The 24,648-nt window shown below is 46.4% G+C and overlaps 1 protein-coding gene across 1 annotated transcript; it reads right to left on the bottom strand.

Annotated features, from left to right (window-relative positions):
- Window positions 1-1,990: 1,990 nt before the first annotated feature.
- On the bottom strand, window positions 1,991-17,416 carry LOC8035098. The gene is made up of 11 exons (XM_040208555.2): window positions 17,409-17,416; window positions 16,912-16,935; window positions 15,363-15,416; window positions 14,766-14,795; window positions 13,373-13,543; window positions 11,653-11,855; window positions 10,967-11,061; window positions 8,826-8,943; window positions 6,859-7,017; window positions 3,974-4,090; window positions 1,991-2,140 (listed from the first exon to the last, which is right to left on the bottom strand). The coding sequence occupies exons 4-11, from the start codon at window positions 14,791-14,793 to the stop codon at window positions 1,991-1,993; spliced, it is 1,041 nt and encodes a 346-aa protein (XP_040064489.1). The 5' UTR covers window positions 14,794-14,795; window positions 15,363-15,416; window positions 16,912-16,935; window positions 17,409-17,416.
- Window positions 17,417-24,648: the final 7,232 nt, after the last annotated feature.

Below are 24,648 nucleotides of genomic sequence, written 5' to 3'. Positions count from 1 at the left end.
AAAACCGGTTCCCATTGAGTTACGCCGCCCAAACCAAATTTTCACCCGGTTTCCCTATGCCACCTTTTTTTTTTTTTTTTTTGTATAATAAGGGCTGTGTCATGTTACTGTCAAGTCCAAGCACCTGTGTGCCTAAATCTGCACCTCGCACAGCCCGCTATAACACAACATTTTGGGTCCAATATTGGGTACAGCTTTATTCCTTTATCCGTTATAAACATAACTTTCACACCTGCTGTCTTAATGAAACTTGGCACACTTCGTGCACAAACTTAGTGAACATCTCACTCGCCTCCAATATCATCGTTCCAGCAGTCCTACGTTTACAGTGACGGGCGAAATAAATTTCCCACTCAGAGCAATTATGGTGGTGGCCGTCTTGCTTTTCGGAAAATTGCTCCAACTCCTTCTTCGGCCGCAACTAGAGAAATTACCCCCTAATAACGACTCAAACTCAATACATAAGAAGTGGAGAACAGCTAAATGCCCTTCTGCCCCAGCACTCATGCAACGTCACCCTCAACGTATCGGCTCAAAAAGCAAAAGTGTCGTCCGTGCGCGCTTCCACCGCCATAGCTTGGCATGTGAAAAGGCGCCGCAGGCTGCTGAACGCGCCTCACTGTCGAACGCCAGCTCCTCCGCAAGCGGCGCTGCGCGCGTTTTTCAAAGCGCCCTCTATAGTTCCCGCACGGAGTGTGACTGCCCAAGACTGGGTCCCAGCAGCCAAGTAATGTCCCGGACGGACGTCTGAGGCCCCTGGGGGCACCAACCAGGTTTGCCGGGGAACCACCGCCGGCACCGAACATCGAGCCCTCGCCATCCGGAAAACGTCCGAGGTTCCGACAACACCAGAAGTGCGGCGGCGAGTGAGCAGAACACCCCGGACTTGACTTTGTGTGTATATATTTCGTGGTTACAATAACGTTATGCCGATTCTTTTCAAACAATATATTTTTCCCTACATCCACCGCGTCAGAACCCCGAGTCCATACTTCTTACCATCACACATGGCCTCCGAGATCCCGAAGCGCGCGCTAGCTGGTACGCAGCAGACGACAAAGGGAGCGGACGAGCGGCTTGCACGCTTTCGCATTCACAACTCATAAGAAGTGCTTAGGTGTACCTCGAGCTTTTTTGTTTTCTTTTCGGTAGTTGTTGCACTTTAGCAGTAGCTGCTTCTCCATCGGTTATCTTTCCCCTCGCTTCCTTGGGAATACATCTCCGGCGACGCTGAAGAATCGTTCCGCTGACGCGCTCGAAGGGCGGGAACTGTTGTGCTTTAGGAAGAGCTGGAGAACCTGGGATTCCCATCTCTCTCTTTTGTTCTCACTGCTCCTAAAGATCAAAGTTGGCGATTGGATCTGTAACTTCCCGTGTTGGCAGCCTAAGGGTTTACTTTCGGTCTGTACATGATTTTAGAAAGGTTAACCAACGTACACCCGCCGGCAATATGAAGGTGAACACCTTACCTGGTTTCTTGTTTGTGTTACGGCTCCCTAAAGCTATATTAACTCCCAACGTCTCGAGTGGTACGTGGCTTGGCGGTCTAAACTTCGCGTTCTAGTCCTCTTCTGGAACAGAGCTTGTTCCAAAACTTGCTGGAGCGTCAAAAACAAGAAGAGGGCTGTTCACCTTCATATCGCTCACGGGTGTACATTATTGCGTTCACTGGGTGAAGGACATTTCCAGCTGTAGAGTTCGACTGATGTGTTCAGCGATAAACCTTGGCAGACTCTCATACTGTTTATTTGTTTTTCAGGTTGCCCATCTGCCCTTTGTCGCAATAGACGTATACTCAGGTTAGAATTAAACAACCGGCACAGAAGGCGACGGCCATTAAATTGCAAACGGTCTTCACGGTTTGAGCTACTTCGTCTCCCAAATCTAGGCTCTCTAGAGTTGCGAATACCCGAGGTTTGTTCAGCTTGTTAACAAAATCGTATCGTTCATCTTTATTTGGAGGAGGTGCATCTATAGAAGAAAGAAGCGGCTATTGGGGAAAGACCATGGAGTGCAGGACTCCGATGAGGGGCGCGCCGACGTCGTGGCCCGAGGCCCTGCAGTAGCCGTCCACGTCGTCGCGCTCCACGTCGTACGCGGCCAAACACATGCCGGGGAACTCGTGCAGGAGGCGGGACATCTGCGGGCAAAAAGCGCGCTATGGCCACTCGCAGGGCGAGAGCGGCAGAACGCCACTTTCGGGTCCGCGACCTCCAGCCTCACGCTCGTTGCTTTCCGTCGTACTTGGGCGGACGCTTTCACGCTCGAAGCTCGCGCGACGCCGGCGCGTCGTAGAAGCTATGGTAATCGACAGGGATCAAAACGGCAGGAAGGAGTTTCAGTGGTACCATCTCCGGTAACACTTCGGAGACTCTGGAACTTCGAGCTCCAGTCTCCGAATGGTTCCGGAGGCAGAATGCAAAACCAAAGCACGACAGAAGGTATCGAGCGCGTGCTGGAAACCGGGCGTGAGAAACAACAACAATAATAATAATATTATTATTATTAGTGAAAGTAGTGGTACTCTGTGTGGCTCGCGGTGGGCCGGCGTAGGCACAGACCTCACGCGAGCACCGCGACGACGTCCACAGCTGCTGCCCGTGTCCCGTCAGTGGGACGAATACGAGTCCCTGCCCATGGCCGTTCTCATCCTTTCGGTGACTATAGAAAGCCCGCGTCAAAGGTGCGAAACCGAAAGACCTCCCTGTCGTTCTCGCCCTGTCAGTGGCTCTAACATCGAGCCTCTCGGCCAGTGTTGTTCCAAGCGAGGCACTTCGCGCCAGCAGCCGGACGCATGCAGTCACTGGCGCCACATGCGTGCCGCTGGTGCGAACTGACGTACTTATTCTAGGGGTCGCCAGTGTCTGGTGTCGAGCACAGGGCTGTTAAAGAGCAAAAAGTCCAGCTCTGCTGATCTAGTAATACCCCTGTCAGACGGCCTTCTAAAGCTCCTTTCCACTAAGCTCTGTTATATAATCAGCCAGTCAGCTCGCGATGTTGAGTGCGCACGTGATCTAAGGCGTGCGCTCGTTCGCCGTAGAAGGGCTAGTTGGTGATCCATGTTTTTTGAGGGTAAAAGCGCTAAAAACATTGTACAAGTAAAAGAAGCGAACAACACAGAGCGCTACTTGCAACTGAAGTTTATTCTTCAGTTGCAAGTAGCGCTTTGTGTTTTTCGTTTTTTTTTATTTGTTCGTTGTTTTTGGAGCTCTTACCCTCAAAAAGCTGGTTCGCCGATTTTATAACGGAGCTTGTTCTAAAAGCCTTTAAAATGCCCGTGTGACAGGGGTATTAGACGCCTTCCATCACTGAACGCAAGAAATGGAGTATCAAATTATTCGTGGCTATTAGGATTAATTTTGATGATGACCATAAATGTGCTCGGGGCTATTCCACGACACGTTCTTCCATAGTCCCGTTTAGGTATCAAAATAATTGACAATTCCTTTTTTTCTTTTTTTTTTTTTGCCCGATCGGTGGAGGAGTGGAACGAGCTTCTTCCTCAGTTGGACCGGGGTCGCTATATATGTTTGTTGCGCGACTGATTTAAACTGTCTGCGTGTTTAACTTTTAGAACTGTACGTGGTTCAGATGTTTTTGCCTATGTCATCATTCTTTGTGAATCTGTGATTTCTTTTGTGCATTTCTTCGTGAAATTAGCAGTATTGTTATGATGCCTGTGACGCGTTTCTGACTGGAGTGTTTAGCGCGTCCTCAGTTTCCAGGCTCCTTAGTTTTCGCCTAATGACTCCATAGAGGTGGCATGTTGTCCTCTGCCGCGATCCTAGCGGTGCCTGCCAATGCTTACGTATACACGTCCGCTGCTCCTATCGGCGAGATCATAGATCCAAGTAACATATGTCTTTCAGTCTACAGTACCTTGTGTATAACTGGTGAAACATTTGTCCCAAAACGCCGAAGGGACCTTCGCGATATCCTTGACACAAAGGGCGTACATGGAACGCGCGGTCACCTTGTGAACAAGACTGTGTCGGTCTTCGAATCCGTAGAAGACGTAGTCCGTGTTCAGGAAGCGAGACATGGATCGAGGGTTGGACTTGACCTCTCCATTGTTGAGCAACCCACAGACCTGGGAACAGAACGAGGAAGGACATTGAGAAGTTTTGGTGCAAGTTGATAGGGTTAGGGCAGCACCTTCTAGACAGCAAGGTCATAGTGCTGAATATTCTACCTCACCTGAAGGATCCAACGCGAGGTACGGATTGGACACTCGTTGCATCAGCGTATGGCTAAGACTCGTGTTTGATCAGTGGGAAGTCTGCAGCCTCAGTGGCACGCTCGCCGACAAACGACCAGCAACGTTCGGTGACCAAACAGACTACCCTAGAAACTCTTGTGCCTTTGCATGGTCGCCGAGCATTGTGTTTGTCCCCTTTCATGCCAATAAAGGCTCTGACGCACCGTTCACGCTCCTTTCCCCTCTGATACAAACACTTTCGATGGCTTAACATTTAGCTCAACTTCAATTGCCTGTCTAGCGCGGTTGACTCTAATGGACCTTTTCCGAGAAGCTTTCTGCGCACGCGCGAGCGCCCGATGCCAAGCGGTGGAAGTCGGCACGAAAAATCGAGGAAATTCGGAATGAGGCTGTAGATCGACGAGTAGAACACTTAATTGCAGCATATATAAAATTGTGTTACTCAAAAAAAGAAAGTTGACGGAAAGAAAAACACGACGTATGGGGGGACGCTACGGATTTCCCTCTTTAAAGTCGCGTTGGGCACGCGACGCAGCTCAGAGAGCGAAGCAACTGGTAGCGTAGCTCCCAGTATCGATTGGTAGCGCAGGTAGGTCACTTCCTCGATTTTTAGTTCGTGCAGCCACCGCCTGGTGCCGTCGGTATTTGGAAAAGGTCCATTGGGAACCGCAAGGAGACAGGGTTTAGAGACTATTTGAAACAAACCCAACGGTTCGTTTCATATGGAAGGGGAGTACACATGCGAACACTTTGTGGTCCGTCGAATCTCGTGAAGCAGATATTTAAGTTATAGAGCCATAGAAAAGTCAACGCGGCGTGAAAGTTCGTCTGCTTCATTTGCAGGGGTTGTGGTGGCGTCAGAACGTCGAGCTCTAATTGGCTCTGATTGAAGAATAGTGGGTAGACCTCAAGGCAGCTTGCTTTGAAGTCTACCCACTATTCTTCAATCAGAGCCAATAAGAGCTCGGCGTTCTGACGTCACCGCAACCTCTGCAAAAGAAGCAGACGAACTTGCGCCGGCACCTTTAACGCACCCTTGGTATCCAGATCAGTGAGACAAATCATATGATTTTCGTGCTTAACTTTTATCTCCTGATGGAGTATAAATGTTTAGAGAAATTTGGAAACTATGCACATTTTCGACATCTATTAAGGCGAAAAAAAACAAAAGCTGAGTCACCCTACGCGATGTCTGATATTTTGCATATAAAAGCTGATGTTCAAGCTAGAGTACTGCACGGGCCCGGGCCATCCCGAAAACCCGAGCCCGGCCCGGCCCGGCCCGCGGGCCGGGCTCGGGCCGGGTAGCACGGATTTTCTCGGCCTCAAAACAAACTTAAAAAAAAAAAAAAAAAATTGGGTTATGGCTGGGAATTTGTGTACCGCAAATTCTAAATTGTTGATAACAAAAAGTGTGCTCATTGCTCGTTTAGGTTCAATGAAAACAAACAAACAAAATGCAAAATCACTTTGACTCCGTAAAAAAAAAAAAAAAAATAAAGACGTCTTGTACTTGGAAAGCATTCACGTGGATAAAAGGAAACGTATGTGACTCAACCAGCATGGTGGGAAAGAGCGGTCAAGAAAACGAGGGCGCTACAGTCGCAGTCGCAGACACATAAGTGTCTTTTCCCCACTGCTTAAAAAAAAAAAAAAAAAAAAAAAAAAGATCTTGATTTTGCACTTTGTGCAGGGGGCCTTACTATTGCCACCAAAGATGAGCTAACTGCCAAAGTTAATTTTATGCTTATACAGCCTTTTTAAGATGCACTAGCGTGATTGTGACTGTGTTTCACAAAAAACATGTAAAGAGGAAAGTTTTCTTTGAAACGAATAGACCTATTGCTATATTACCCAAGCATCAAGGAGAATGCAGGGATTGGTGTTCCACGCGCCGCACATGCTGGCCGCAGCGATAGTAAATTTTCTAAAGCAAAAACCTAAAGCAAATGGCATCTTGTACGCACGTTCGTCAACGCTTTATTTTGGTTGTTTACTTCGAATATTTTATACGGGGAAGGCGTGGGCGTGTGGGGCGCGTGGAACACCAATCCCTGCATTCTCCTTGATGCTTGAGTAATATAGCAAATGGTCTATTGAACAACGAAAAATCCAATATCTCTTCAAAAAATGCCTACACTAAACAAAATATCGCTCACTCTTTTTTTTTTCTCAAAATCACTTGTGATGTGATGTCCATATTCTCGAAAATACATCGTCAAAATCAGAATATTTATCGTGTAAAAAAACAAAATTGGTCCAAGTTTAAAATTAATTTAAATAAAATATGCTCGCTTTATGCTTAGAAAGTTTTTAGACTAAAGCCTGCAAACTTTTTCGGGCTCATGTACATAATCTGTCAAACTCGGGCCGGGCTTAAACTTATATTAAAAAAAATAAATGTCTAGCTCGGGCTGGGCTCAAGCTTCTGTCTAAAAACGCTGCGGGGCCCGGGCCGGGATCGGGCAGTGTCTCTTCCAGGTCGGGGTCGGGCCGGGCCTAGAAATTCTGGCCCGTGCAGTGTTCTAGTGTAAGCTCGGAGCACGTTCCATAGACGGCAAAAATGGCTCATTATGTCTATTAGGCTATTAGCGGCTCGCTCGTGCGTCAATGCAGCCTCGGGCACCTGATATACTTGCCTCATGCAGGCTCGTGTAATCGTATCGGGTGATCCGGGCGAGGTGCATGTACAGGCTGTCCCTGATGTTCTTGATCACCCCCAGGGACAGGCTGAGGCACCAGCCGTCCGCTCTTTCCAGAGACTGGCGCAAGGCCCATACCTTGGACAGCTGCTGCTTCTGGAAATACGGGATATGATGACGTAGCGTCGAAGAGCGGCTTTCAGTTAGTCTCGCTGCTAAAAGTGTATTGCGTTAAATTTTCTAATCTGTTGACCCACTGTGAGGGGCACCTACTGGACTAGTGGAAGGTAATTTAGTGGCAAATAATTGTGACTACAAGGTTTAAGGATTTCTGTTCATGGAAACTATTTTCTGGCTATTTGGAATTGTTTCAAAAGGACCCGAGAAAAACGTTCTCGAATAGTTCGTTTTCGTTCCACCTAAAACTCTCGTGGTCGGGTGCATAGCTCGTTAAGTATCCATCATATAGCTTCCCTTCAGACCACGGTGAACAAATCAGGAGCAAGTCCTCTGCACTGCCGGAGCATACACAGCCCTCACCCCCATTACAGGGGGTCATTCGTGGACAGTGATGCAGCTATACCGATGAGGATTAGAATGAGGAACTAAGAAACGTTTAAAAGGGGTACTCCCGCGTTTTCTCCACAATCCCCGATTTGTCTGACAATTTAGTAATCCAAATATTGGACCAAAGTGATTTTTTTTTTCGCGCGAAGTTATTGAATTTACAATTTTGGTCCTCGTCGTGTTTTTTCAAAGTGAAAGCCTCCACGGACAGCAATTAACAAGTGACCTCAGCAGAATGCAGGGGTTCACTCTTTGGACTGTAGACTTCGTTCCCAACTGATTGCAAGCAGTTTCATTGTGTTAAATGAATGCTTTGGAAGCTCGCTCAAGCATCCTCCCCGCAGCACGAAGCAAATGCTCGGCGTAGTAAATTTTTAGACTGACTGCTCGACTAGCGCCACTGTGAGCATATACAATGGCGCTCTGCTCGACCTTCCACCCTGCCTTCTCCTGGCGTCACGGCACTGAAAAGTGCGGGTATATTTGAATGTTGGTTTTGGCATCATTTTCACTTGCCGATTTCACAATAACTATTACGAATTTCTCGACACTAAGTAGCATACCGGAAAGGGTAAAGGCCACCTATAGTTAATAAGGGTAGGTAAGAAAATCGCCGGGTGCCTTTTTAAAGCGGTACTCCGGCAATTTTTAGAGCTACCCCAACCAACTATAATTTCGGAATCACCGGCCTTCACCCTTTCCGGTATGCTATTTAGTATCGCGAAATTCATAGTTGTTATTGTGAAAGCGGCAAAACGAAAGTGACGCAGAAATCAATATTCAAATATACCCGCACTTTTCAGTGCCAGGGCGTCAGTGGCAAGCAGACTTGCAAGTCGAGCAGGCAGTCTAGAAAATAGAATAAGCATTTGTTCCGCGCTGGTTCGCGGGTACTGGAGCGAGCTTCCAAAGCACTCAATTGACACCCTGCTTCGAATCAGTTGGGAACGAACTCTACAGTCCAAAGAGTGAACCCCTGTCTTCGGTTGTCACAATGATGGAGAGAAAGAGCAGCAGTCTTCCTCTCCCTCATCGTCATCTTTCTCCCTAGTTTCAGGGTTATACTTCATCATGTGTAATCATCACCAGCTCGTCGGCGCTCTAACATTCTGTTCACTTCTTCGTTGTTGCCAGTAGAGACTTTCAGCTTAAAAAAACACGGTTCCGACCAAAATTGAAGGTGCGATAACTTCGCGAAAAATAAATATTTTGACCTAATATATGGGATACTATTTCAGCGAGATGCTTGTTGGTGTGTAGTGCCTAATCAGGAGGCCATGACCTAAGACTTTGAAACTGCTTAGCACTGCAACGTCTGTTCGCCCAATTAAGAAGCAGAGACCACGGTTGGAGGAATACGCGTAACCGTTTCGCAGAGGATGACAGAGGCTACTCACGAGGAAGGTGCCATTGGTGACTGCCTTTTCCGAGGGCTGGTACGGATTGGGAAACCGAATCGAATGCTGGTGGTCCGCTTCAAGCTCCTGGCTCTCGAAGATAATGTGCTCCAGGTGCCTGGGACATTGTGGCGGAGGCAGAATGTTTAACGCTTCCATACCACATTCTCTCAGAAATTGGGGGTGTACTACTTACACTCTTTTTTTCCCATATATAACATCCATCCCCCCCCCCCCCCAAAAAAAAAAAAAAAGAAAAAGAAGAAAAAAGAAAACTACAGTTCAACGTTTAGTTTACTGACGTCGAACCGACGATGCTAACTTTCACGAGCGGCTTGATAGTCGAGTGATACAACTTATTAAAATAGCTAATGTACTCATTAAAAACTACATGAAAACACTTAAGGTTTTGATGGCCCTGCAACAAAACTTCAGTGTTTTTTTTTCTTTCTTTCTCTCTACTTTTTGACACGTACTACATTAGCTATTTAGAAAGTTATATCTAGGTTCCGTGCTTCGGGATAAATCAGATAAAATGCAAAAAAGACAAGCCGGTAACATTTTTTTTTTTTTTTTTTTTGAAATTCACGTTTTTTCGAATGACTCCAATTTGGAGGGAAAAGAAACAAAAACAGGCAGTTTTGTACAAATTAAATTTCCTGTCAGACAGGTCCAGGGACCAGCGGTCATTAGGAGGCCTCCCCATAGATTCCTTTAAAATCTCGTAGTATTGACCAAAGAATTTTCATCGCTTATCCCGTCGGGGTTCGTTCAGCGTAACGGGCCATTGTAATTTTTTCTGAGCCCAAAATAGCGTTATCAGTTTATTCTGCTGTCGTGCGCCGTCATTCGTGTCCTAAAACCGACACCGTTGCGCAGCCGGCATCCCGAAGAACGTCGATACGTGCATGAAGCGTGAAGTGCGTTTTGTTACGGAGGAAATTTCAGCACACTCAGATATATGAACCGAAGCCCGCTCACAGCAGATTGGCTAGACCCAGAACAGTGCAATCGAAGCAATCCCTGTCGCCCGCGGCATAGCCAGGGGGGAATGCAGCCTCCCCCTCCCCTCCCCCCCTCCCCCCCCCAAAAAAAAAAAAAAAATCCAGCCGATTTTATAATACACACATGCAATTGACCCCCCCCCCCCCCCCCTTCCCCCTCCTCCGGAAAAAAGTTCTCGCTACGCCACTGCCCGTCACCATATTTCTTCTATTGTGAGACGTGACTGACTGAGCGCTTGACCCACACTTCTTTCATAATACAGTGGTCAAATTACTTTAAGCAGATTGGCTGAGCGCGAGAATGCATAACGATATGTCAAATATGAAAGTTGGTGCTTCATAATGTCTGTCAGCGAAGCAAAGTTTGACTCGAGCCCCTGTAAACGAAAAAGTGACGCGATTCCTCCTCTCCCAGCCACTCCCACCCCTGGCTGCTTAACACCATTCTTGAGCTAAGGCGCCAGCGAGAAGGTACATTTGGAACAATGAAGCGCGTTTTTCTTTCTTATACGGGATGTTTTTGCGAATATTTTCAAAAATCCCTGCAAACAAGATGAATGAAAAAAAAAAAGAAAGATACTCTTTTGGGGAACAAGCTGCCCGTAATAGCGGGCGTCTCAATTTGCAAAACAAAACACGGAAATAATAATTAGAAAAATTACTACTTACCTTTATAAAGGGAAAATAAACGTATGCGGTTTCAAATAGAAACTTGCCTAGCGTCATCGAAAACTCCTTGTGCCAGTCAATTTTAGGAAAACTCGAATCACGTGGGCAGGCACCAAGGTCCGCTAACAATTCCCGCTCATGCAGCAGGTGGAAGGCTGCAGCAACCCGAAAACAATGACGATTTTCTTATCATCCGTGTTTTCACGTTCATCCATCGGCGCTCTTATTGGCTAATGCTGCACTGTGATTGGCTGCGCAGCTAAAAAAAGGTGCCCGGACCTCACCATATTCTGCGTTTTTATTAGAGTGATTATAGTTGATTGGCTTCACCCGCACGAGTATCGACAAAAATAACCAGGCTTCAACATTAACTCGGACTAATTGTCAATTTCCTTGTATGTATAAAAAAGAAAGAGTTCCAATCGGAGCATCGACTGAGGTCGAGCGAAACTCCTGCTAAGTTCTTACATCGACACGTCCTCGAAGAACTTCTTATCGGGTAGGAGCGCCGATGAGATCCTCAATATTAGGTACAGGTCAGTCGGGTGGATCCGGTGGAATGTCTAAGAAGAAACGAAGCAGGCACATGCACTTTGAGGCGCGCGTCGTTTCGTTCATACTGAACGGGAATACAATACTTCAACACCAGTTCAGAACTTGGTAGAATCGTGGACTTTTCACCGCGAAGACAATTCTTTTCGCGTTTCTTGGCGTTCCGATGCATGTAAAGTTGCTAAATTGGCATTCCTACCGATATTAATTGAAAGTTGTCAGAAAGCCGCGACATTTACCAATATGTCACGTTCAGTTATTTCTCTTATTAGGGAGTTTTCGTAGATCCTTTTTGCCATCCCGCAAGGCTCTCCGCGACCCGCTAGGATACCCGGAACTCCACAGTCAAGGCCATCGGCGCGCAGGCGCAGTAGGCCTACGAAAACTCCCTAATCTCATTGAAAACTCCCTAACTCATTATACAATCCTAGCGCTCATTCAGGCGGCACTCTAGCGCTAAATTATATGATAGGCAGGTGACGTGAGGAGTCCAGCTCAACGGCCTTGAACTCTAGGAGGTTCTTGATGGCCGCCAGGAGGCGACGTAGAAGGCCCAGCAGTGTTGCCTCTTCTATCGAGGTGTTGGTGTGTGTCGGCCTTACCCGTAAGAGGAGGACGGCGGCGTCCAGGTCCTCTTGGGAGCCCGCCCTGAGCTCAACTCCCGACAGCACGTGCTTGCTGAGGAAGCGAGAGACTGCTACAACCAGGGCGGTGCTGCCGTTGTCGTGGAACATGGAGCAGCCCACGGACACGTAGCGCTTCACGGGGTCCCTGACCTTCAGGAACTCCGACAGGGCCTCTTTGTCTGGCCCGGGCCAGAGGGAAGAAAACATGTTACACTTGCACCCGTCAAAAACGATGAAACCACGAGGATGAAAATAGTTTGCTTCGTAAAACACTCACCTAAACTAACCTTTTCGAACTTGACCTAAATTAACGTATGCTGGCCTAACCAAACTTAACCTGACCTAACCTAACCTGATACCACCTAACTTAACCCTTTCTGACTTGACCTAACCTGAGCTAACTTAACTTGGCCTAGCCTCGCCTAACATAGTCTAGCCTAGCTTAAGTTAACCTGACCTGATCTGAACTGAACTGACCAGACCTGACCTGACCTGATCTGAAGTTTTGAACTTAACTGAACTACCTGACTTGACATGACATTACCGGACCTAAACTAGCACTCGACGCCCACGAGCCCGCGATACAGAACTTCGTTTCGGACTCGCGTTACCTGCAAATCCGAACTCTTAACGGAGAATTCGTTTCCGCCGAGAGTAGCTTTTTGAAAACGTAATGTAAAGTGTCACCCACGCAGCATGCAGGGGTAGCCTTGAGAGTAGCGCCTCACTCCCAGTGGCCAGCTTTAGCGACCGTGTGACTGTAGCGATAACTAATGTCTTCTCGGTTCGAACATATATTATTCTAAACGTGGGAGAGGTGAAAGAGAAAAACGAATTGGGGTGGCTGCAATGTTGACCTTTTTCGTTTGCTCTCGTCCCGAGCCACATGTTGACGAATCCGGAATTCAGAATGAACAAAAGGCGAGGCATTACAACCTGGAATAAACAAAAGAATCTAGAAGAGGCAAAACAAGGATGCCATACAGTCGCGACTGAAACGTGAGTTTTTCCCACTGATATGGCGACAGCAAAACTACGTTTTTCCGCGTACCGGAAGCTTTCCGATTCAAAATGGCGGCGCCCGTGTGGAAAATGTCTATACATGTGCAATGCGCATTGCGTCCGAAGTCTGGCTATGAATCTCGGTACGTAGACGATTTCATCGAGATTGACCGACCCAAAAACGCATTTTACATGTGCAAAGAACTGCCTGGAGCATTTGCTAGTCTCGATGAGTAATCGACGCAATTTCTTTTATTTAGTGTTATGGTATCTTTCTGGTAACATATCACAAGCAAGGTGACGGATATGTTACAATAGAAGATGCAATAAGAGAAGCAATATAATTATTTCCGTCGTTCCCAATCTTTGTCTTTTTTTAATTTTTTGTTTGTTTAACTTTTACCTTGTGCCGCTGCTTGTAGTAACACTTTGTCGCAGACGCAACCACAACCCTAGAAGACAACGGGCGCGTGCTGGAGGCGAAACATCTATGGGGTTCTTAATTAATCGTGGCAAATGAACGACCTGGTTTGAGATTGTTGTTTAACCCTGTGGCGTCTTGGCCATCTATTTGTGAACCAACACTTTTAGTGCCTAGAAGCGAAGGTACGACGCATATTTACCGGTTACAGTTGCCAATCCCCTCCCTCCCACATCCACACACACATCCGAGCGTACACGTGGCAAGGCATACCCGGCACGTGGAAGTAGTAGGCGCCGTAGTCGTCCTCATCTACGATCAGTTCCCCCGTGAAGATGGCGTGGGAACAGTAGGTGCTGATGGCGCGGGGAAGTTCGCCGCTGCCCACGCCGCTCGTGCCGCAGATCAGGACCTCGGGGACGGCGGGGATTACTGGCACGTCCTCTGCAGCCCGTGGTATACCGACCGGAAATATGGCCAGCATCGCTCAGACATTGGCTTTGCAAGCTGTTGCAAGCAGCCGCGCCTCAAAAGCTTGCTTGGTTGATGGAAATTTTCCGATCGCACGTGTCTTCGAGACGGCGCGACCATTACCGATATCCGGAACATTACTCTTATGTGGTTAATTTATACGTAGTATAATAGATAAAACACAATCTGCATAGTGCACAGGATTTGATTTGATTTAAATTGTTTATTTCCGTCAGCTATTAAGTACATTATACCAAGGGGTGTGCAAAAAAAAAAAAAAAAAAAAAAAGCTATCACGAGGACGCACAAAAAAATCTTGCACATTTTTTTTTTCGTACAACAAAAGTCGCATGGGAGTTAATATAGCTCCTTAGTGATTTGAATGTTGTATCTTGGAGCTCTATATCTCCTCAGTATCTAATCAATATAGTAGTCTGGGCGGTTTATTTTGCAGCATCTCTGCATGGCCACCTGTTTTCTACTGATTCGTACGATCCGGCGTTTATTAATCGGTATTTTCCGGCCGATCATGAAAGTTACAAGTTCCTAATTGAAAACCGGGGACATCCGCCTCGTCTTGGTTTCAACGCGGGAAATGACGGCCACACCCGTGTGCTGACCGCAAACGTACGATGCTGGAGAATAGGATCTAGACATCTACGCGTTACTAAAATGGAGTGACTATAAATACCGTTATTCATTACTCACTCATAAAGTAACTATGTACATTACAACGTTACAGCAATTCAAAAGAAACGTGTTATTTCAACTTGAAAAGAACCCGTTATTATCTCGTTCCTTTGAAATTCGTTTTTATGAAGCAGTACTCACTTCCAATATTTGTTATTAATCTTTTCTTTTTTTTGCTTTCTGACGCATTTGTTTGGGGATAACTGTAGCTATACCCCCATATTGTGTGCACATCCTTGTAAGGTTTATGTAGCGTTTTATTATCACGTAAGTTACAGGCTCGAGCTGTGGTGAGAACTAAGTTGGGTACTTGTGATGTACATGTTCCCCTCCAGATGGCACTAATTACCGTTCCTTGCGACTTCATCACAAAGTAACGGAAATACCTTTATAGTTCCTTCTATTAAAAAGAAACGAAGTCGTTACTTCGTTACCAAAAAAAGTAACCGAGTACAAATAACGGGCTACTTGTAACACGTTATGTACAGGTCTGATGGGGCCTCACCGAACTCTCTGTATGGCACGAACTTCATTGCTGAAATAAACAGAAGAGTAATAAAGTCGTGAGAACAATCGTTTTTACAATAACTCTAGATCAGCTGTACAAAGAGTATTTGATCTGCGCTCCATTCGTTGTTCACAAGCAAACCCCCCAGAGAGCGCTCGTTGCAAAAAAAAAAAAAAAAAATATGATGAGAGAAATGGTTGCTATATTCAAGAGTGCGGATAGATATTTAAATCGTATCAAATGGGCTTAAACACTATTCAATCTCAAGTAAAGGGAAATAAGACATATGACTAGGTGGCGCAAGTCAGCGCCCGACTCAGAACGAACAGCCATCATGCATCCATCCATTCATTCATCCAGGTCCTTTGCGCCCTCATCGTGGCCACAGGCTCGTTCGATTTGCTTGCACCTCCTGCTCCGGTGCAGAAAAGTGTAGGGCGGCGCACTTCCGGTCGTATCTCAATGCACATACAGGAGGTACACCGCCCCGCACGTTTATGCACCGGTGCAGGAGGTGCATGCAAATCGAACGAGCCTATGGTGAAAAGTTCTCGCGGCACCTTACAATAAAGAATTTCTTAGTACTATAGTCACCTCGCTTGGAAACCTTGGCTGGCACCGTCACGGTGGTCGTCGTGTTGGGAGTTCCTGCAAACAGAAGCTTCGATGGGCACTTCCGGCGCTCAACTGCTCTAACTTCTAACCGGAAACGGCGAGTATTTGGACAGACGAACCATCATCCATCCAGTGGGATGGATGATGGTTACGTGGCTTGCACTGACGTCACATCGGCTGCCATTGTGGTACCCTTGATGATGACTAGTACGTGCCTTTTTGCAGCCTACATTTTGCATCAATGAATTTGTTTTTTTTTTCGGCAAGAACAAGCAGAAATGACCACCAGCTTGGTGCATTGACGGTGCACGCAAAGTGTTAAAATTGAACTGACCATAAAGCCGTAAGTCGTAAAGGCGCCTCGGACGGCAATCTCAGATGAAGCGAAATTGGGTGTCATACTTTCGTCGTCGCAACTTCAATGCAGCTGCAACATCGTAGGTCCGTTATCTTAATCTTAGTAATTTCATTCATAGCCTCCTCTATACTCACAAAGTTTGCACTTCGACAACGGAGCCATAGAGTGCCCGGTCGCAATGTTGGAGCGCGAGGATCTGGTAGCACAGAGCATCAAAGAGCCATTTCTCGGGGAACCTGGACGTCAGCGCACAGCTTTTGCAGCGGCGAGGACCTGAAATACACTTGTTCGCTCGGGAGAAGTGTGTTTCGGCGTCTCGCCACAGCGGGGCGCCAGTCACGTGGCTCTCCTCTCATCCGTTGTCTGCCGCTCTCCCTTTTCCATTTCGGCGGCCGCTTCTCATGGCGATCCGCCAGGCTTTGTCAGTATATAAGAGGCTATGCTTCATCTCAACAGAGAACGAGCCGGATGGTGTGCGTCATCACGGTGTACGCCTGCTCGGATGACGCGTTCGAAAGAATTCGCCTGTTCTCACTAAATGCAAAAGAAAACAAGTCCTTTGAACGACACCAATAGGCAAAAGCTTGAACTATCTTTGGCGTCCGGGAGGCAAGCTTCGATACCCATCCTGCCTCCCCCGCGGCTTATCTGAGTCGCGGAGGAGGCAGGAGAAGTAGCGCAGTTCCCCCTTCGGACGCCAAACGTAGTTCGACCTTTCACCGCTACGTGAGGAGGGCGGGCGCACGCGCAGAACTTTTGCAAAAAGTTTCATTCTGGCGAAGATGTTAAAGCGTGTTTAGGGCCAACATATGGAATGGATGCAACGTTCTATAATGTGTTGTCGAATGTGTGTTGCGGGTGAGGGGACGCAAAGTTGTTTTGAAGATTGGGTGAGGAACCAAATATTAAACATCGCCGATTATTCAGTCAACGTCACCTCTGACTCGAACATCTTCAGCTTTTGATATACTGAAGGGCAATCTCGGATAGGGAAATGCAGTGCTGACTGCTGACGCGTGGCATTTCTAGCTTGCTTCTATATAACAGTAGCTAAATAGCATATACAGTTCCTCTAGCATGCATAACTCCTCCACCCTCGAATGGCCTCAGCTCAAAATATTACGTGAAAAGTAAAAAAATACGCGAAAAAAAAAAAGACTGTTTACTCGCCTGTGGTTGTGGCGCCTGTAGTTACTGAAATAAAGTAAATATTGACATACATTAAAGTTTGCTCAAGATGAACCAACCCAACTAGTTCCGACACGTGGATGTTTAGATCGAATCACTGATAAACATTGTGAGATAATTAAATGTCAACCATTTATTGATTGCTTAAAGGCCCTTTTTGCAAGGGCATTACATAATTGCCCACCAGCCGCTTTGTGTTTAGCTATAAATGCAAAAGTGGCACTACGGCTTATATCTGATTGACTTCGTTATCAATGCATTCTACAAGTTCAGAGTTTGATTTGCAATGGTTGCGCACCAGTACATCATTTCAATTAAAGCGCGGCTGTGAAACGGTAATTGTAATTTGGTTCACAATCCACTGCCAGGATTTTCTATTAGACTTCAAAGCATAGAAATACCCGGTCTGTGTAGGTTTCTTGTTTTTATTTTGACAAAGCTACAGGACAAAGTTATGATTAAAAGCAGTGTTTTCTTACCTGTAGTTGGAGTAACATCTGTGAAGAGAAATGTAAGAAAGCTAGTTAAAAAAAGTGTTCTAAGATTAGCTGTCATGGTCAAAATCCATGAGCCTATCGTAACAGGGGGTTCGCTTGAGCCGAAGTAAAATGGCGCGAGCGCGCAACCGACAAGAGTTTTTCTTGCACGTAAATAAACAAAGATCTAGTGTTATGGTCACTGATGACAGTCCCACTAGAGCGGGAAACAACAAGAAAAAAATCGACACCGACAAGCCGCACGCACATGCAGCAAGGACGGGAAGGGGGCGGCGGAGAAAAGCTCACCGGAGAAAAGCTCACAGGAGAAAAGCTCACCGGAGATAAGCTCACCGGAGAAAAGCTCACCGCAAAACCGGCAGATGCGGAGAAAAGCTCACCGATTTTTTTTTTTTTTTTTGACTTAGCGGATTCTGCGTCAAATGTGGCAATTTAACACAATTCGCATTCGCCCACTTCATTAAAAAAAAAAAAAATCCTCTTCCTAGTAATATTCTTGAAGGTCATTGGGCATATTTACTAATTCCTGAGAAATTAGTAATCCCTCATTCTGTATATTAATAGACCCGCAAAAATGATATCAGAACATTGTACACCGGTAAAAAAGACAACAATTTATTGACAACTGAGGGTGCGCTGTCGGTAGCTCTGTCAAATAAAGAGGTGGGTGATTTCAGATAAGATCGACCAAAGGGTGGCTGGTCGACATTTTTAAATCAACTGATATTTTTATATGACATTGTCTAGTGTCTGGTATAAACGAATCCACACTTAGTTTTGACCAGAAAAAAAATTTGGAGACAAGAAAAATCGTAAGGCAGGGAGAGGTGGACAGTTGCAATAACGCGCACTGATGGAGGGGGCAAGTTTGAAAGTGAATAATTAAAACAATAAAATTAGGAGAATTTTAAAACTTTTTACAAACAAACTATGGATACAACGTGCTTGTAATATAAAGTAATAATATTTATTAAAAATTTATTTAGTTTTCTAAAAATTGCCAAACATGCCTGCTCGAACGACAAATGGCAAACTTTGGAAATCTGTATCTCATGAAATAATTTAATCATTATTACATAACTTGCAGACATTATTTTACTAATATATGGCTATTATTGAAAAAATAAATAAGGTATCTGAGTGACACAATAGTTACAATATATTTAGGCAAACATGGAAAAAAAATCAAACAAAGAAAAATTCCAATGCGAATAAAAAAAAAACACCACCTTCGATTTTTTTTAAATTTGGGTACCCTGTTATAATCTATTTCGGCATTCATTTCTATTAAAAACATGTTGCATCATTGCACTGTGAAAGAAGAAACAACTCCCCAAAGTAGGGTCCTTTTTCAAAGCCTACACTTAGCAGTGTCCTATACAAGAAGTGACTCTGAGTTCCAGTTTCATGAAACTTGCACACATCTTTTATATACATTTATTCAGATGAGGTCATTGATAAAAAGAGCGATCGGTCACACAGTAAAAGGGAGGAGAAACTATATACAGCATTTTACATAAGCGTACAAAGTGGTATCATATTAGAGACTAATGATTTGAGAAAAGATGATGCAGTGTGAAGTTGTACCTTCCGGCATATTTTACATCTAGAGTAAAATAAATAACTTTACTTCCACACACAAAAACAAAGATATAATAGTAAGATATTTAGGTTGGCTGTGTATTTACGATTACAAACAATTTCAGGTGACGGATGCCATAGTGCCTAACTGGAGCAGCTTCGATGCTCTCGGTGTATGAATGAATCGTGGCAAGCCGATATATTTTATCCTGCTCGAGGATAACATTTTGGGATTTTTTTTATAGTGATCAGATAAAAATTATTAGTAACCACCAACAAAAACAGTAGGTTAAATACCCCGTGAAGAAAAATGTGATAAATAAGATGTCCCTGCATTCAAAATGAGCAGTCCTTGGGAAATCAAATTCGGCACTTTACGCTAAGGTTTTCCTCGCTGCACCCATTTAATAAAGTTGCTTCCAAGCAGATCCGACTGTCCGTGCTACATATACGTCACAGGTCCCTTCTGTTGATGACTTGCTGAGCCGCCACGCGTGCCAAGACTGAATGCCAGGGAAGGCGCGCACCGTCAGCCACTCCTTTTTTTTGTTCACGATACCGAACAACCTCATTTTCGTCCAGATATACAAGATGCACGCCTTTCAGTTTCTTTGATAGAACGCTCACCATTGTCCTGGCCGTCTGAATTGCGCTTACTGAACGTTCTCTCAGGTTGTTCAGCGTGGCCTGGTGCTTCACGAGTCCGCCAACTCCGTCACATGCATTTTTCCCATGTCCAGATGCAGAAAATAACCACTGGGCTTGTGGGCAATCGTCCTTTGCAAATTGGTGAAGCTGGTAGCGATTCTTGAAATGACTGGCGGCGCCGTCACTTACGTACGTCACGTACGAGTATACCACAACGTTGTCTTCAACCCACTCCTTCACTTTTTCTAGAGCCAAGCAAGCGTGAGCGGCGTCGTGACACAGGTCCTCACTGATGATGGCAAAGCTGTTTGTAGATTTTCTTGTCTTCACTACACATGTAAATATCGAAACTTGTTTCTTTTCCAGTGATATGCTTGCACTTCGTCAGGAAGCACGATGGTCCAGTTTTCAGCAAAGTCAAAATGAAAGACAATGCTACCGCGTTGCATGCACTGTTTTTCATCGTAGATCGCTTTACCTTGCGTTTGCCGGATATGGTTGTGAAGTACCCAACTTCCAACCGTCACTTGGATGACTTTTAGGAAAGTCTCAGGTTCCAAAGTTTTGTTCACAAGGTCGCCGGACTCCCATGTTGCAAGCACAATCTCTTCATCCTCCGGGATATCAAGTTCCTGGAGTGTAAGAAACTGGCATTTTGGGCAGTGATCACAGTCTCCTTGAAGGCACAGTTCTGTTGCTGGGTCGCACAGAAATGCCGAGTTCATTTCACCAGTGTTGAATGTTGAGCCTGTAACGTTCTCTAGAGCGGCAATACAAAGATAATAATTGGCGCAGCGCACACAAACGCACACTTCCTGGTGTGGAATACATTGGACCCATCTAGGGCGCAACGAATAAAATTTCGTTAGCCCAACGCCGGAATCGGGATGCTTGTCTTTGTATATGCGGAAGGCCTCTCGTATTGAGCGTGTCATGAAGCGCTTTGGCACGAACGTTTTCTCTCCGTTGAGCATGACAGAGATGACGTCCTTCTGGTTGGGACTTTGGCGCGAACATTGTAGCTCGTCTTTCGTGAAGTACTCTAGGGCAGCAGACATGTTCTCAGGGCTCACCTTGCACCTCGTGTAAGGATCCGGCTCATACCACACGCCATGCTTTTCCTTGAGTTTTCGGGATTTACTGATGAGGTACATTGAGGCCTGTGGAATCATCTTTTGAACCTCATTCTTCGTCAGTGTCGACGGCAGGAGTGTAAGCAGTTGACAACGTTCCCGGAGAGAGGTGGCGGTTTCAAAGGCCTGCCGAAAGTTGTCCACCCACTCAGTGCATGTGGAGCATGTTGGTTCGGACGACCCCGATGGTGCGTCCCTGTCGTACGCAATACGTAGCCTTGAGCGTATATTCTTGACAGCAACCTGCTCCAGTTCTGTCTGCTTTCTCTTGACATAGGCAGGCCTGTCCCGACTTCTTACGACGCTTGGTTGTCTCAGCGGCGACACATCTGTAGGTAGTATGCTGCGATTTAGATCTTCAATTGCTTCTTCAGCTGGCACAAATATGTCAGGGCACTGCTCTGAGCTTCGTATTGAGATCTCCTTAGTGATGTGCATGAAGCAATGGTAGCACAGGTAGTCCGTCGCACTCACTTTGGTGGAACAGTCAGGCGGAAGAATTTGCTTCAACGAGTTTAGGTCCAACTCGCCAACACTTCGAAAATTCCGCTGCTTTGGTATAGTCTTTTTGTGTTTGCAAAAGTAATCTGCACAAAACACTCGTTCGGAGCTCCAGGACGTCTTCATAATGTATACATAAATAATAGAAATTAAGCCCCAACTGATGGCATATAATTGCCAAGTGAAAGAACTACTGGGTGCACAAGTGACAAGTCCGAGGCTGAGGAGCTCACTCACTGCAAACGTACATTTGAAAAGAGAGGTCACAACTGAGGCTGTCGGCAAAGCTTGGTCCACGTCAAAGGAAGAAAGAGGGAAAGTCTCCAGACAAAAAATTGTGGTCAGCGGCCTTCGAAAAAGACTTTCCGGAATCGCACTGTCGTCCCTCCACGCGCTGATATGAAAGCACCCGAGCTTCTACCACGTGGTTCATGACACAGCCTGAGCCATGTCGGCGACCGGTTCGCGAGGGGTTGGCGGTGGGGTTACGTTGATGGTCACTCGGATTAGCCCTTGCTGTACTGAGCTACCGCCTGCAGTGCCTTATCGCCGGCTCGTGTCAACAACGAGAACACACACACCCTGTCTACACCAAAACTACAAGCGTTCACCGCACACGCGTCGCCGCCGCTTCTAAGCTTTTGTGAAATTGCTTTCTTTTGCCGCTGAGAACCGCCTTATCTTAACTACGCGCCTGAAATCCTTCCAGGCGGGCGTACACAATATCAAGCGTTTCGAGAAATGCCCGTGGAGTAGAACTATGGGAAAATTCGGAGCCCGCGATGTCGATATCGTCGCCGTTGTGTTAGTACGCTGTCGCGTACTGCAGTCCCCCGTTGGGGGAGGGGGGGGGGGGGGGCGGTCTTACTACGATAACATGGCGACAGCGTTTACACTCTATGTATTTACGCGAGGCTCGAGTATTTGGGGATAATGCTGCCGGTTGGTGTGCCCCTTTGTGCCTGATATTATCGCCCGTGACGCCAGCGAGTGAGATGGCGACAGGCATGACTGCTCAGTAAACAGGCGTCGGCGGCCATGTTTTGCTGGTTGAAGCGAACCCCCTTGTCCTTGACAGCGAGCGGGGAAATGCGAAAAAAAGATTGTATCGGCCGTTTTGCCAGAACTAGCGACGAGTGTCGTCTGCGGTTTCCGGCAACTATTTTGCCATAATCGTGAGCTTAGCGAGGAAATGATTTTTGCTAGCCACAGAACACTACCACGCAGAAAGGGAATGCTTGAACATGTTTTTGTTCTGGATATATGTCAGGGATATATATGAGAGAGAGAGAGAGAGAAATGAAGGTAGAGCGTAAGAGGAATAGCATATAGTGTCGCAGGAGAATAAAGTAAACAAAGTTCCTAGTGGCCGATGGCTGCATTATCTTTTCTCGGATCACTAGTCCGTAATATGATACCTCTTTGTACACAGTAGTTTCTCCTTAATTTAAGTGTGTGAACGATTTCTTTAGTTATCATTGGCCTCATCTGAATAAAAATATATAAAAGATGAGTGTTGGTTTCATGAAACTGGAACTCAGAGTCAGTTCTTGTATAAAACACTGCTAAGTGTAGGCTTTGAAAAAGGACCCTACTTTGGGGAGTTGTATCTTCTTTCTCAATAAAATGATGCAACATGTTTTTAATGGAAATGAATGCCGAAATAGAGTATAACAGGTTACCTAAATTTAAAAAAAATCGAGGGTGGTGTTTTTTTTTTTTATTCGCATCGGAATTTTTCTTTGTTTGATTTTTTTTTCCATGTTTGACTAAATATATCCTAACTAATGTATCACACAGATACCTTAGTTATTTTTTTTTAAATATTAGCTATATATTAGTAGAATAATATCTGCAAATTATATCATAATGATTAAATTATTTCATGAGATACAGACCTCCAAAGTTTGCCTTTTGTCGTTCGAGCAGGCATGTTTGTCAATTTTTAGAAAAATAAATAAATTAAAAAAAAATATGATTACTTTATATTACAAGCAAGCTATACCCATAAACTTCTTAGTGAGCGCGTTGGTAATGATGTAGGTTTAGAAAGAGTTATATACGTAAAAACAGGGGACGGGACAACACATCTTTCAACTTTCAACAAACAAATGAATTTATTGCCGGACGCTTCGCCTTCGGAGCTCCACTATAGGAGAGGGAAAGTTAAAAGGAGGGGGAAGGGGAAGGAGGGCGGGGGGGGGGGGGGGGGGCAAGAAAAGGACCCGGGAGAAAACTGGGGGAAAGTAAAGCGCAGAGACAGCGAAAGGAGAGGAAGGAAGGAAGCATCCCGATTTCCCTCTCAGGAGCAAGGGGCGCTCGCCAGGCCCGCCAAGGCCGTCAACTCCGGTCTCAGGAATGTAACCTCTCTCTCGGACAGCGACAGCGAGGCCGAGGAAATGTTCTTCGGCGCCTCTTTTATGGCGAACGCCTCCACGATCTCGCGCCCGTAGCGGTTCTTGTTGGCCCCCAGAACACGCGCGGACGGGAACTCGGGGGCGCATGGAGCGCAAACCTTGAGGTGATGGACTATGGGGTGTTGGGAGTCCTCGTCGTTTTTTTCTATTTCTCTCTCATGTTCGCGCAGGCGGTCGTTGAGGCAGCGGCCCGTCTGTCCGATGTACTCTGCCCCGCACGAGAAGGGCACTGAATACACCTGTCCGACCGCGCAGGGAACAAAGGGGGCCGCATGCCTCTTGGCGCAGCTGATCTTGGGAGGAGGGGGGAGAGTTTACCAGGCGGCACATGGCGCTCAGCTTGAAGGGGCACGAAAAAGCAACGTCCATGTCGAAACGTCGAGCCACTGTTTTTAGTCGGTGGGCGGTGTTGTGGAAATAGGGGATGGTTGTATACCTCTGCCGGGCAGGCTTCCGAGCGGCGGCTTTTTCAACTATTAGTTTTCTGAGCGTGGAGGCCAGCAGGTCGCGCGGGTATCCGGCGTTTGTGAGGCGGCTGAGCTGTCCCTCCAGGCTAGATGAGGAGAGGTGTTGACAGGACTTTGTGCGGGTGGAGGAGATGAGACTTTTTGCGATGCCTGCTTTTACTGTCTTTGAATGGTGGCTAGTAAATGGTAGCACCGGCTTCTGCGTCCGCTGCTGGAAGCGCCAGCAAGTGCCTCCCTGGGTGGCCACAAGGCGTACGTCCAGGAACTGGAGACCCTCCGCCGAGGGGTCCTCCCTGGTGAAGCTCAGGCCATTTGCGTTATCCGTGAAGGCTTTCTGGATGGCGGCTGTGGGCGCGCCGGAGTCGTGGAGCACCAGATAGTCATCCACATATCTGAACACCTGGGTTCCTGGGGCGACGCTGTCCAGTTGCTCCTTCACGGCCTGATCCACGAAGGAAAGGTAGACTTCGCTGAG

The sequence above is a fragment of the Ixodes scapularis genome, unplaced genomic scaffold, assembly GCF_016920785.2.
Source record: "Ixodes scapularis isolate PalLabHiFi unplaced genomic scaffold, ASM1692078v2 PGA_scaffold6__148_contigs__length_123643588, whole genome shotgun sequence".
In the NCBI taxonomy this organism is placed as follows: Eukaryota; Metazoa; Arthropoda; class Arachnida; order Ixodida; family Ixodidae; genus Ixodes; species Ixodes scapularis.
This window is presented reverse-complemented; position numbering and strand designations above follow the sequence as displayed.

Excerpts from the sequence above, each read along its gene's own strand:
- LOC8035098 (XM_040208555.2), bottom strand. The coding sequence starts at position 14,793 with ATGAAGTTCGTGCCATACAGAGAGTTCG. Across the intron at positions 11,062-11,652 it reads CCGCCGTCCTCCTCTTACGG|ACATTCCACCGGATCCACCC; the intron begins GTAAGGCCGACA and ends GTTTCTTCTTAG. Across the intron at positions 8,944-10,966 it reads TTCTTCGAGGACGTGTCGAT|GCACCTGGAGCACATTATCT; the intron begins GTAAGAACTTAG and ends ACAATGTCCCAG.